Source organism: Aplysia californica, unplaced genomic scaffold, assembly GCF_000002075.1.
Source record: "Aplysia californica isolate F4 #8 unplaced genomic scaffold, AplCal3.0 scaffold00334, whole genome shotgun sequence".
Classification (NCBI taxonomy): Eukaryota; Metazoa; Mollusca; class Gastropoda; order Aplysiida; family Aplysiidae; genus Aplysia; species Aplysia californica.
The window spans coordinates 439046-454023 of NW_004797604.1; the positions used below are offsets into that span (position 1 = coordinate 439046).

The 14978-nt window shown below is 39.6% G+C and overlaps 1 protein-coding gene across 1 annotated transcript in view; it reads left to right on the forward strand.

The window, feature by feature from the left end:
- The first annotated feature begins 1737 nt into the window (after window positions 1–1737).
- The window catches only part of LOC101851879 (alpha-L-fucosidase), a 16054-nt gene continuing 2813 nt past the window's right edge, over window positions 1738–14978 (forward strand). The window contains exons 1-7 of the mRNA XM_005102687.3: window positions 1738–2110; window positions 3415–3521; window positions 4086–4216; window positions 8467–8600; window positions 11950–12047; window positions 12724–12856; window positions 14672–14842. Of these exons, the coding sequence (XP_005102744.1) occupies window positions 1740–2110; window positions 3415–3521; window positions 4086–4216; window positions 8467–8600; window positions 11950–12047; window positions 12724–12856; window positions 14672–14842 (1145 nt within the window). The 5' untranslated portion in view covers window positions 1738–1739. The remainder of the gene's footprint in view (window positions 2111–3414; window positions 3522–4085; window positions 4217–8466; window positions 8601–11949; window positions 12048–12723; window positions 12857–14671; window positions 14843–14978) is intronic.

The window sequence follows — 14978 nt, forward strand, 5'->3', positions numbered from 1 at the left end:
CTGACTTGTTTGACAGGGTAATCAAAGTGAAATGGAACCAGATAGGGCCTGGAGATATCACACTCACACAAGTCACAAGAATCTTACTGGCACTGGAGGCGGCAACTCTGAGTTGTGAATGAAAACAAATCCTGAATTCATGTTGTATGCTTGTTCAACCGCCAAAATAATCGGGAAAGTAATTCATTAAATATTTATTCTAACTAACCTTAAATTTAACTATAGATTTGAACACACGAACACCAAGGAAAGAAGCAGAGATGTCAGCACTACAATGGCATGTTATACCAGACAGCCGAAACACGTTGGTAGAGCATGCCAATTATTAATTTTTTATTTCACATTTGGCTGTTTTTTTGTCTAGCTTTTCGCGGCCAGGAGCCGGTGTAATAATCGAGGTCACGATCTGATTATAGAACGTTAAAAAGTCGAGGAAAAAAAACAAGCACTAGCAGTGTAGTAGCAGGAGTCAAAGGATTATTAGGAGTGGGGGGATAGACCAGTGTAATAGTTCGCTTACCTAATCAGCGCGTCTGGGTGCTTATAACTGTGGCCCGAAAGGGGTGAACAGGGTATATGCAACAATGAAACAGTTCTGACTGCTATGCACATGTTCCCTTAAACTCTATTGGTTGACTCTTCCAGCCTCACTTTATGCTTACTTAATCAAAGCTTGTGACTGCTTATGGAGTGGCACGATAGGGGCGAACAGGCTATTTCTGTGGCAATGAAACGGTTTTGAAGGTTAGGCATAGTCTATTGTTCATTGGTGATTATGAACGTCTTTTTACATTTAATTTATGAGGTTTATGGGTGAATTTGACAGCGACAACGTTTCAAAATTAGGAAGGGAAGCAGTGATTATTTGATTATATAGACCCTTCGCCTCTGTTGGGAAAGGCACTTTACACGAAATTCCCATTTGGCTCGGTCCTTTCGGAGGTGGACGTTAAACTCGGAGGTTCCGTCTCTTAAATAATCTAATAGTGTTGATAGAGACGTTGAACCCATATCATTTCATCATTTTTTCACGTGTGTACACTCTTCACATTCTCAGTAAGACATATGACATTATGGCAGCACACTCAATGACGACATACATATCACATTATGAACATAACAGGATCATGAGTAAGGAGTGTTATACGGGGTGCCCACTACGGCTGGATCGGGCCGATCGCCAGACTCGATCGCCTGAAATTGAAATCAAACATGTTTGTTTTTGAGGCGATCGAGTCAGGCGATAGCCTCGATCGACCGATCCCGTCCGTAGTGGGCACCCCGTATTACTGAACTAAATTATCATCACTCGGTGCCTTGCCGACTGGCATGGGCGAACATGAACCTCCACTTCACTCTGTCTTGTGTTGAAACGATGGTGTCTGTCGTTCTTGCTGTTCCCAGCCATGTTGTCAACCTGTCCAGTAGCTTTTCCATCTGCCTGCCTCTGCTTCTCTTTCCATCTCTTGCCTGTCACTTTCGTATATTATTGAACTAAATAGAATAACGATAATAAAAAAAAAACGACTAATGTTGTCTGAGTATGAGCATGGAGTGTTTATGTTTAATTTGTATTTTGTCATTGGCAAAACATAATTTGATATCAGTATAACATTAGTGGGCAGAAAAACCAACCCAGCTTTTTGCTAAAACTCAGTACGATAAGATTATTTGATCATGTGACTTTTGCTTACATAACGAGCTTCCAGGCAGGATAAATCGCCAGTTAATCGATAAGCATGGTATCGTTAACTTGTGCTGGTAAAGGCCCAGCCTTTGCCTTTCTAGTTTCAGCTTGTTTTCTTTCGTTGTTTAACGATGTCAACGGTTACGAGCCTAACTGGAAGTCGATAGATTCAAGGCCTCTGCCTGGTTGGTACGATGATGTCAAATTGGGTATCTTCGTCCACTGGGGAGTTTTTTCAGTCCCCAGTTTCTCTTCGGAGTGGTTCTGGTATAACTGGAAAGTCAGAGAATATCCGCCAATTATTGAATTCATGGAGAAGAATTACAAGCTAGACTTTACGTACGCAGACTTTGGCAAGGAATTTACTGCTGAGTTTTTTGACGAGAAGAAATGGGCAGATCTGTTCGGGAAATCTGGTGCAAAGTAAATGTTAAAAAAAAAAACCCACCCTACTTTTTATATTATTATTAGCGTACGAGCAATTGGGTTAGGCTTAATGTGATGGTATGCACAATGCATGCCCGTAAGGGCATACAAAAGTCTGTATCCTGACTATGAATACATTTTCTTAAAATGAAAGAAAAAATGGTTAATCTGATTTCTGTCTTTTCTGTCATTCTGATCTCAAACAAAAATATCTTTTCGATGCTGTTATAGTATAAACAAGACAGACTACTTAGAAGACGCCTGTACCACCCCTCGGGACTATAAATTGGCTCTGTTGACGAAAATATGATCACAATAATGCTCCGACGTGCAGAACGGTGAAGGAAACAGACAGCAGAACAGTGTGGCTATAAACTTCTTCTACACACATCCCACTGCATATTTATTGTACATTCTGACATTTTTCCAAATCTGAGAAAAAATATTAAAGGACCGCGTTTCCACAGCGACGAAGATGCAGCAGTTGCAGCTTTCTACATTTTTGTTCTATTGACCTTTAGGGAAAGATTCAGTACCTTGATTTCAAACTTTCAGTAAATAAAACAAAATGAACAGAACACTTCTGAAAGGGCACATTTCCGAGTTTTGTTCGATTTCCCTGTAGATTATTCTTTAGTGACCTTTCTATGAATCAGGCAGCTGCCTTATTGCCATTTCGCTGGTTTTGAGACTTCTTAATCTCGAGGATAAAATGATCTATCTTTCACTTTCACAAATTACTTTCCTGGCTTAAGTAATTGCAACTGGGAACCGAAAATTGACACCTGGGACGTAGCTATGTCGTTTTTTCTGTAATAAAGTGACTTCAGTCTATACGTTTCGATGTCCCTGTCAAACAACAGAGGTGGGTGGTTGGCACTTGCTCTGGTATGATCTGGTCCTTCTTTCTTGTTAAACTTCTATGGTCCTTATCTCTCGTCCTTCATATTGTGTTTGCTACTCTCTTGTAACATCTCTAATTTACAGCACTTAAAATATGACCTTATTGTGTTGCAAGTGCCTTAAAACACTTACTCCCCCCGAACCCCCCCAACCCCCCCCCCCAACAACAAAAAAAAAAGCAAAAACAAAACCTAACAGTTGTAATAGTGCTTTGAAACCTTAGTTTATGTTTATGATTCCGAAATGTGACGGAGAAGTGTATACATATCATCGCACTTCACAAAGAAACAAAATAACGCATTACGAGTATCACAAAATTATGATGGGTTTTAAAGTATTCTTTTTTTTACTATAATGAATGAATGCCACCTTCTAAAAGTAGTATTTTTCCCTTTCAGGTATGTGGTCTTCGTAAGCAAGCATCATGAAGGATACACAAACTGGCCGTCCAAATATTCCTTCAGCTGGAACTCGATGGCCGTTGGGCCTAACAGAGACATTGTCGGTAAGGTGGCGTCGGTGGTCAAGCGGTTAGGCTACCGGGCTCGTTATCGGGAGGTTGCGGGTTTGGGGGTTCGAGCATGAGTCCAGAAGCTGTGTCCTTTGGACAGGCACTTGACTCGAATTTTCCTCATTTCACCCCGGTGTGAATGGGTACCCGGCCATAGACAGAGAAAGATCTTGTCAGTACGTTGGGGTTTTAGCGCTTATAGAATTTCAGATTGCATTGTATGCCTACCTGGAAGTTGAGATTGTTTCAGAATGCTGTAAATAAGGTCCACCGGGGTAATACTATAGAATGTAAAGCTTATAGAGCTTGCTGCGGGACACTATACGCTTATTATTATCATTATCATTATCTTCATGATAATAATATCAATTAATTTATGCTTGTTTATTAGGTACATAATCTAGATTTGGGATGGTTTGTTATGGATATTACAATGATATGGATACGGAAACTGCAAGGTTATTAAGAAGGGTGAACTGAATCCTAAATTATTATGTGTCAGTGTTCGCTCTTAGAGATTGTCATCTATTTATAATCACTTTTGGAGTTTTTCCCCAGGTGAGCTCATGAACGCTACACGAAGCCGGACTGACCTGAGGTTTGGCCTGTATCACTCAATGTATGAGTGGTTCCACCCTTTGTATCTGAAGGATAAGGAATCTGGATATAAGACGCAAGATTTTGTCAATGTGAGTTTGGATTAATAGTCGCCACACAAAGTGATTTTTTCTCCGTAAAAATAATCAAACCATGTTTGAAAACACTGCCCGTTTTAGGAGAATTTGATTACCCCATCCCTTGTTTTATGTTTTAGTAAGAGTTTTACGGCACTTGCAACACAATAAGGTCATATAAGAGCCGAAGATTAGAGGTGTTACAAGAGAGTAACAAACACAAAAAAGAAGGAGGAGATATCAGGACGATAGATGTTTGATAGGAGAGAAGAAGCAAACCATACCAGAGTACCCTCCAACCACCCATTTCAAGTATCGTGACGGACAAACTATTCCATTGACCTCGTGTGTAAACAGCTGGAGTCTTGTCTAATGAGGCGGCCTAGTGTGTCCCTGTACCTAGAACTCATGTTGTAGTAAACGATGAGATTGACGCTGGAGTTGACGGAGTACAGGAAGTAGGACACTGCCCAACACACGCCGTACGCGTAACCATAGCGACGCCCGTAATAAAATTCTGGCAGCAACAGGTTGGCGATAGGGGTGGCCTGAGCTGGTGCAAAGCAAACTATGAATACAGTGGACACGATGACCACCATCTTGACCACTCGCTTCTCTCGACTGAGCGACGACTCGGCTGTATTCGCCAACGTCACAACGCGAGCTCTGTACGTGACCCTATTCCGCCATTTTGTTTCGTTTCTCAGGGCAAGTATCAGAGTTCCGGTACACAGAAGTAGACTGATAAAAGAGATAATCTGCAAGCTCGTACAGAGGATGTTGGACACGATAAATCTCATTGGTCTTACATTGACGGCATGGACATACAGCATGTATCTTGGAATTATATTCGTGCAAGGGTCTCGCTGGCCCACGAAACTAACAAATGACAATGCGGGAAAAACAGTTGCCATAGATACTGTAAAGATGGAGGCGATGATAAAGATAGACCGACCAGGCGTGATTATTTCTTTGACCTTGAAGGGTTGTGTTATGCACAAACAGCGCTCCACTGAGGCGAAAACTGCCGTACAGCAGCTGTTTAGATTGAGGCCGTAGATGATCCAGGTACCTGAAGAAAACCAAAAACATTAAACATTGTTAACGCAGGGATTTAAAGAACTTAACAAGGGTGATTGGTGCTTTTCACGACCGAAGTCTTTTCGATGTGTAGGAATTTCGTTATGTATCTGTTTTAAAAGCATGATAAATTCTCTAATATGTATAAGATAAAGTTCGAGACCTGAAAATCTGTCACTACGTGAATATATTTTCGCTATATTATGAGTGTTCGCTATGTGTATGCCTTCTTGTTCTCAAAAGGGGGTAAGGGTGTCATAATTACTTTACAGCGGAAACGCTGGATTTTGTTTTCCTAAAATGTATAGAATTGTGTACAGGTTAACAGACGTAGCTAGATTTCTAATTTCATCGATTTTGAAATTCACATTTATTTGAAACGTTTGCTGATTGCTTAAACCATTTGAATAACAAAACAATTTGTTTAAATTTAAAAAATGAAAAGAGCAAATGCATGTACAAAAAAAGTCCCCCCCACCCAAAAAACATAAGCTACCAAACCAAAAATAAAACCACTTCAGCAATACACCCCCCCCCTTTCAGCAATCTAGCTTGAATAGATGTTTGCCATTAAAATAAAGGAGGTAGTGGTCGCCGGCATCAACGATGAAATTCGCCCAAAAATTGTGGCAAAAGTTAGGTGACTTTCAAGGCTTGCGTTTCTTTGGAAACTGGAAATCTACATATTATTTTGGTGCCTTTGTCCAACGTATTTCAGTAAAAATCCACCCAAAAAATGAATTTTTAAAAAGGACAGTATAAAAGGTGTTGGGAAAAAATATCAGTTTTACTTACAAGTATACCAAACCTGTGGCGGTGCGCGTAGATAGCCCAGTTCCATGTCTGATATGATTAAAGAGTAGACGATCAATAACATAAGATTTAGCATATCGGAGATTGCCAGTGAAAAGAGAGAGACGTTGACACTTTTCCGGAAACCTTGACGCCAAAATACAGCCAGGTTGATCGCATTGGCGCCAAGACCTGCCACACACACGGGAACAGCCATCAAAAGTATGAGGACACGGGTCATGTTTGGGCTTGGCAGAAGATCAGTTTTTTCAAAGACAATTGCCCCAGTTTTATCTCCAGGTAGTGTTAGGGAGGAGTGGTTTTGCAAGTCCATATCGGAGGACGAGTTTTGAAGTAACTCTGTATGGCACATTTCGCTGCCAGTTCCCATTCCTTTCACAAGGAGGCCTTCTCATTCTTGGAGGGAGTCATCGACACAGTTATGATTGTTTGCCTGCCACCGTTATAAAATAAGTCTTTGGCCGTGTACGTCGTTGTATTTATTTTCAATGTGTCTACTGTTTGAAGAGTGACGAGGGCACCAGAGGCATTGATAGCGCAGATTATACTATAGTTGTTGCCCTTCGACAAGAATTGAGCATTTTTTTCTTTTAAAAATAAAGGACTAATCGTTGAGTCTTTATTTCATTTTCCTTCAGTCTACAACATTTTCCCTTATAGTGAAATTCAAACAAGTTCTAGAACACTTTTACTCTATTATTAATCTATTGCAAAAGAAAACGGAGAGGTAAAGACTTTATGGCAAATATTAACCTCAGAATTTTCTCGAAATCGCACGTTTTCTCAAGGGAGATACAAAAACCACAATGTGTTTATGTAGATCTATGGTAATTGTCGAGTGTAGGGCGGTAAGCGGCGAGTAAATATAACTGAGGCGACGTGTGTAACTTATGTTGACACAGGTTGGAAAACCAAAGTGAGCACCTGTCAGTCAGCGAATTATCCACTCTGCGCGACATTGTAACGTATGTAGAACGTGTCCTTCTGATGTTCGGGGTAAACAAGAAGTATGATGTTGTCCACATACCCATACACAATTATATGTAAAAACTTAATATTCTATAGGCCTTTATCTTCTTTCTTTATAGGCGTTGCCCATCTCACCACAGGATGCAGCATCCAACAACGGCTTCCACTCCGTTATATCTGCCGCTCTCCATGTCTAGGTTGAGTTTGTCCAAGTTTCATCTAACAGAAGCTTCAGATGGCCACATTTCTTCACTAATCCTTCCAACTCTATGTCTGCATGATTAATCTTACACAGTGCTAGGCATTTTTTCTCAATGCCAGAGAGTGACAGGTTTTTTAAATGGTGAAACAAGAAGAATATAGAATAGAACAATAGAAGAGTATGCTGTTCCTCTGCTTGTTAGTTCTGCAATGAGGGTGTCAATAATCGGCAAAAAAAGACTAAATGTTGAATTTTCCTCTCACATTGGGAAGCACTTCTTCCCCCGATGTCGTCTTGTAACATTCTTACTGCTTCTGGTCTTCCACCCGATCGCTTTCCCGTTTTTAGTCTCAATCCGGTGCGTCTTTCTGTCCACTCGTTATAGTTTACTCTACCCATGTTGCAAGCCCATTTATAATTTTTTTCGGAGTGTAAATTTTGTGATGTTTGTCACTCCTGTTTTCTTTCGTATTTTGTGTGCTTTATTTAATCTTATGCCCAGCATCTTCCTTTCCATTGCTCTTTGTATTGTCCTTACTTTCTTTATAATATTTCGGGAAAATGACCAAGTTGGACATCCATAGCTTATTGCTGGTACAAGGCACTGATTGGAAACTTGAATTCTCTGTGATCTCGGGAGATTTTGATCTGTAAATATTTCTCTGTATCTTCCATAGGAGCTCCAAGCCGTGTGTATCCTTCTGTCCACTACAGTTTTTGCTCTCTCTTTCATACTTATTGTTTGACCTGGGTATTTGTATTCTGTCAATTTTTCAACATTCTTGTTTATAAATAATTAAGAAAAAACCACAAAAAACCAAACCAAAACAAAAACAAAAACAAAAAAACAAAAAACAACAACCCCCCAACAACCCCCCGCCCCTACACAAAACAAAACAAAACAAAAACCAACGACAAGAACCAACCCGTGAATCTGACTTCAAAATCAAGAGGCAGACCAAGAAGGACCTGGCTTGAAAACCCCATCCCTCAAAAGCCAAACCAAACCAAAACAAACAAAAACACCCCCCAAAAAAAAACAAAAAACAAAACATCAACAACCCTCCCCTCCCCCCCCCCACAACAAAAAAATATAAAAAACAACAAAAAACAGCAACCCAAAAACAAATACAAAAACACAGAGGTATTGAGAAAACTTTACGTTGTGGATTAAAAAAAAAATTAAAAACATGCTTTTCAGCTAAAAACATTGCCCGAATTGTATGAGATTGTGGAGACCTACAAGCCTGAGGTGGTGTGGTCTGATGGGGACTGGGAAGCTCCGGATGTGTACTGGAAATCTCAGGAGTTCCTGGCTTGGCTCTACACCAATAGGTAGGCAGGACTCCTCACAGAACATAACGTTTTAACTCTTTGAATGTGAAGAGGACGCATACGTCTGATCAGCAGCAGATTAAAGATAATGTTGTGTTGCATTTCGAAGCTTCAGTAACGAATAAAAACAACATGAATTTCTTTGTTTGCAAGTTGATGCTTGCCATTAAAAAACAGAAATGAAAAATCTGAAATGGTAACTAAGGTATTGTGCTTCTTTTTTAAAGTGCCCAAAAATGCGTGTCCTAAATGAGTCATCTCTTCACTGCCGTCTAGACGTAATTATTTGCTGATGGTTAATTGCTGTTGTTTTCGATAGTCATATAGAGGAACGTTTAGGAGATGTAAATCTACATGTTATTTGCGCGTGTGCAGTTGCTTTTTCTTACATAGGGCACTATGGCTTTGTTTGAATCTCTCTTGAATGATATTTATTTTGTCCGTTAAAAAACGTAAGATAGACGTCTCTGTTATGAAGGGGTTAACAGCACACATGGATATAGTCAGCCTTTTGGGTTCAGGCTCAGAACGCTTGAGCTTGATTTCCATGAGGGATTCATCAATCTGCGTATAGCATCCCTCCTCATTCATGTTTTTCCCGCTTAGAAGGCATGGTCATAGAAGCTCTCTTTTTAAAGAGCTGCAACTTTTGAAGATTGATCAGAGACAATTTGTATCTTATAATATTGTATCAATCTAATGAAGTCTTTGCATGGATTGAAAATTGCTGTTCGAAAAATGGTAGTTTGGGCCTCTCCACTGTATCGTTGCAAAACTTATAAACTAAGATGAAAATCTAATTCTATTGTAAATGCCTGGGTTCATATAGTGCTGGAAAGAATCAAGACAAATAGATAGAAACAACATACGGAAAAAAATTGAAGTAAGACGCACCAGTGACGCCCTCCAAGTGTCCACGATATTGTCTGTTGGCGCAGACTGGGAGTTTGTTTTCTTCAGAAGTTAGTTAGTCTATCCGACTTTAGGATATTTTACAGATTCACCGCGTTTGAATCACCGTATAATCAATGAACAAAAGCACTTTCCTCGGCTCAGCTAATCTTCTCCGAATAGATGTAGGAAAATTATTTTATCCTGAATCCATGGAGGTGTTATCTCTGAATCAGAGGTTGACGTGTAATGACCCCCCACCCCCCTGTGCTCATGGACACCAGATGCCCATTATAGCTTGCTCACTTTCGATTGTTCGCGTTAAAAAAGTTCTAACTCATTTATTAAATTACTTATGTCCACAAAACTGCGCATGGCACTTCTGCAGGTCAGCAACAAAACAAAAATATATATTAAAAAAATCTTGGCCCAGTAATAACAAAGGTTTTATCTTTGGGCCCTATATTTAAAACGGCTTTTTGGATGCTTACACGAGATCACTAATATAAATGCACTCTGCCCCCATATTTTAGCGTGAGCTTGTAGGTTTCATCCACAGGCTGTCTTGTCGTATCCACGTGCTCCACGTGAGTCTCGAAAATTAGTCATCCCGTCCCTTGAATCGTGTTTCTTTGCCGAACGTTGAAGTGTGGTGTTTGAGGAAAATAATAAGTCAACTTTTAAATGTTAATATTTCAGATGTATGCCACTGATCCCCTATTATTGGAAGGGGAGGATTGCATTATCTATAAGGATGGAACAAATAATTTACAGTTCGAAAGATTCAATCGGAGATCTTACTATTAATATTACCTAACAACTTTGGACACCTTTATCATCATCTTTTTCATATCAGATCAGTGACCTTGACGTACCCCACAACAGTACACCACCTGAAAAGCTGAGCCATACCAAATGAGGCCTGAAACATTTACAACAATGACAGAGGTCCTTCAGGTTTTCATGAATGCCTCAAGGAGTAGTGGGTTATCACAACTATTCTACAAGAACTTCTTAGAAGAGAGGAAAGCCGAAAGGATTAATCGGAAGGGCTTTCTTTTTTAAAAACGATTGTATAATTAACTGTAAACTGGTCCTAAGTTCGTGATAAACAGTGTCTAAGGAGATATCTTGAATTTTTAGACCCGTTCTTGGCTATTGTAAGAGCCCTCTGATGTACCAAACTATATACTAAGCATAATGATTATTGTTTTGTACATGCTCTTGCTTTTTTGGCCTGTTCTGAGCTGTGCTAAGAGCCATCTGCCGTATCAAACTATATACTCAACATGATATTATGCTTTGTACAAGCTCAGAGTTTGACTTCAAGCAAAAAAGGTATATACTGATAAATAAAAGATAAACGCTTTTCTTTGATGACGTTTAATCTGCTATTGATAACCTGAAGAAACGACCTTGGAATACACTTTTTAAAAGTTCGATAAGCCTGCATAGTTTTGTGATTTTCTTGTTTGTAACTGGGTTTAGGAAGAGTACGCCCTATTATTAATGCTTGCAGCAACGAACATTTCTGATTCTAAAACTGTTCGCAGTCTTCTTCAATGATCTTTCCCTTATCGTTCTTTCTGTCTAACGAGATGTACATTTAGCATTGAGCAACAGCAAATTCTATTCAGTTATTGCAACTATGATCTGAATATTCTCTAATTAAGTTAGTCTTACCGCTTCTCCACTTGCCTACTTTGATTTATGAATGACTACGATGAGGATGGACGTCTTACTAGGTCATTCGTTACCCTTTCTATGCTGAGCCGTTTCCATTTACAGTCACCTCATTGTGCAGTCGAGGTATTTTTCCACCAGAGATTCAAATAAAGCCAATATAATTATGTTTCCCGTTTAAAAAAAAATAGGCAACTGCACAAGTTGGTGGGTGTTTGACAGGTGCTCTGGTGTGGTTTGCTCATTCTTTCCTATGAAACATCAATCGCTCGTATCTCTCCTCGATCTTTGTTATGTTTGAAAATATATTGAGATACTTCTAATCTGCTGCACTTATAATTATATGACCTTATTGTTTTGAAAGTGTCGCAAAATAAGAACAACAGATGTCTGCAAATACGATACTTCTGACAATCCACTAGATCTACAAACTAAGAGGTGGAATGAAAGTGAACTGGCTTGGAAGAACCCATGTGAATATTATACGTCTACTTAGAAGTGAAAGGGTTAAACCCGTTTGTTTAGTAAGTTTTCAAAGTTCTCAAACCACTTGTCTCGGTCCTGTGCGCCGTGGTAAACAGCGGCAAAACGTTGAAAGAGCCTGCAAACTTATACCACGCCATATGTAATAATTTATTTATTATGTGAACCATAATGTGTGACACACATATCATATTGCAATTAAAAAGGATATACAACATTTTGGGCTCAGTACTTTTTAATAGCTTGCCGTCAATTTCCCTTTGTGCCAACCCCCCCCCCCGCTCTCCCCCAGTTCGGTGAAGGACACGGTTGTTGTGAACGACCGGTGGGGAACGAACGTGAGCTGTCATCACGGAGGCTTCTACACGTGCGGGGACCGCTTCAACCCAGGTCAGTTGAAAAAATACTATGAAATAACAAAACCCAACTCATTTTTAAAAATGTGTAAAAAATATAATTGTTTTATGCCCAATCGACACAAATCGTTTAGTAGGTGCGATTCTAATAGGGGGTGCACACTACGGCTGGGATCGGCCGATCGGGCCCATCGCCCGACTCGATCTCCTCAAAAACAAACGTTTTCATTTTCGGGCGATCGAGTCAGGCGATCGGCCCGATCCAGCCGTAGTGGGCACCCCGTATAACCCTCCCTGTGGGGGCTAACCCGGTCTGAGAGGGATACAATGGTTTTTTTTATAGCAGAAAGACCGATGTGCTCGATTACACAAAAAAATGTTTCCACCAGGGAATCAAACTCACGTTTCCTGCATGCGACAATTAAGCGCTTTACCGCTATACCAGAGACACCTGTTGATTGATAAATGTAATAAATAGATGACTGGCACGAAAATGTAGCCAGCTTTTTAAAAAACAACAGCGTCAAAATAAAAACTTATGGAATTGATCCTGAAGATGTGGTCTTAATCGACACCGAACTAGTTTGATTATCTACAACGGGATAATGTTGGTAAAGCAATTGTTCTCTTTGCACTGTTTCCTGAACTTCTATTTTTGTCAAACTGATTGTCTTATCAATGTGTTTTGATCACCATCTATATACACACAGGTGTCCTTCAGACACATAAATGGGAAAATGCAATGACCATCGACAAATACTCATGGGGCTACCGACGTGATGCTGCGCTGGACAGTTATTTGAGCATTGAGGAATTGCTGCAGACATTCATCATTACTATCAGGTAAGGTTTTGGTTTAGTTTTAGTAAGAGTACACAGTTAAGTCATATACGTGCTGAAGATCAAAGGTGTTTCAAAATAGTTTTAAAAAATAAAAAGAGGAAGAAAGATAAGGAGAATAAATATATTTTTTGATAGAAAAGAAGAAGCAAACCCCAACAGAGCACCCACGAGCCGTCCATTATTAGGTGAGGGTCAATAGAGTTTTAGTGTCTAGCAAGATACAACTCTCTATGTACCCCAAGATAACGAAATGGTAAGTTTGAGTGATCAAGATTAAAGTTGGTGAAGGTAGGAAACGGGGGGGGGGGGGTCTGTGGTCTGTGGAGTCTCCCAGACTAGTTTGTTGTAAACTGGTACACTAACTGCAGTAAAGAAGTTCCCTGTTCAAATGACAAGTTCGTCAATTTCTAAAAAGAAGTGTTCAATTGTTCAATAATTGTTCAAACGTCATCGTCGTTTTGTTTTGATAGAATGGACTGTGCTTGTGAGGAAGGTTTGAAATACTAAAATGTACTTTGTAATGGTGACTAAGACAGCTTCTTGTCAGAACTTCAAATAGACTTCTGGCTACATTAATTAGGTCTTAAAACTCACTTGCACCTAATTTATTATGTTGACAAAATTACGGTTCAAATCTTTGTCCATCTGAAGGATGTTCAAGTCTTGAAATTCAGGTAGTGCAAATTATGCAATGTGTGTGGTTGGCGGGTGCTCCGGTGTGGTTTGCTCCTTCTTTCCTGTCAAACTTCAATCATCCTTATCTCTTCCCCTTCTTTTTGTGTTTGTTACTTTCTTGTAACACCTCTAATCTTCGGCACTTACATTACCCAAGTGGGTTTCAGGAGCCTTAAAACTCTTGCAAAAATAAACAACATTATGTAATGAAAGGAAGTTGAACCGGGGGATATAGATTGTCCACTGAGCCAACGGTAAGTGGGGCATATCCTCTATGATGGACTGACACTCTCTGGAGCAGGAGTTGTATCTTTTCTCTTTCCTCCATTATTACTTTGTCTTTAGTTAGAGATCACTTTTCTTTGTGTTTTTCTATTCCCCGAGGGTATTAATAAATGTCATAACCCCCGAAAGTATCACCCCCCCAAAATAAAAAAAAAATTTTTTAAAAATAAATCCTGGCATCCCGAAATCAAAACAAAACAAAGCATACCCCATTGTGAGCTAAGACAAACTTGTCTCTAGAAAGCTGTTAGAAGTATTTGAATATACACACCAAATAAACAGACATGGTTTCTGAGTTTTGATACCATTTTTAATGCTCTTACTATTGATGTAGATATTAAGTTGGTTTGTCAAGAGAATAATCGTAGCACAAAACATAACACTTTCGATAAAATCACAACCCTAGAATGACAAAGCTATCAGCTCAGCACCTAGTATTGAGCAGCCTGACGTTGAAAATTTTGAGCTTCACACTTTGTCAAGCTTTTTCGAATGCAGTTCTCTGAAAATCTTGATAACGACTCCGAATAATCTTACGATTTTGATAGAGCAGATAGAACAATTATTTGGTTTCTGACCCCGTGGTCTAAATAACTCAAAACGGCCAAGAATGTCAGAGAGAACTTTGTACTTCTAAGATACCGAAATGTCTGTGAATTTAATAAAGGAAGCAGTTTTAAATAAAACTAGAAAATCAATTAATGGTCATGTCCATTTAAAAAATAAGTTAAGCCATGCATAAAAGAGGAGCAGCTATATGTAGCTTTGTCTCTTCAGTATGCTTCTGACAGTGTGGCAGAAAATCTTCATTCCCCATCAAAAATGTTTTTTTACGCTATTTATTTTATTTTTCAGCTGCGGAGGCAACATGCTGATGAATGTGGGACCTCCCAAACATGGCCAAATTGCTCCGATATATGAGGAACGACTAACTCAGATGGGGTCCTGGCTCGAAGTTAACGGCGAGGGTGTCTATGCTTCCAGGCCTTGGACTTACCAGAATGAGACCGTGACCAAAGGTGTATGGTGAGTAACATTTTTTTCTCGTGTATGCATGAAGAGATAAGATAAGATAAATAAGAATTTTTGAAATTAATTTCCAGGAAGAGAAATTGCTGTGGCATTGCACACACACACACACACACACACACACACACACACA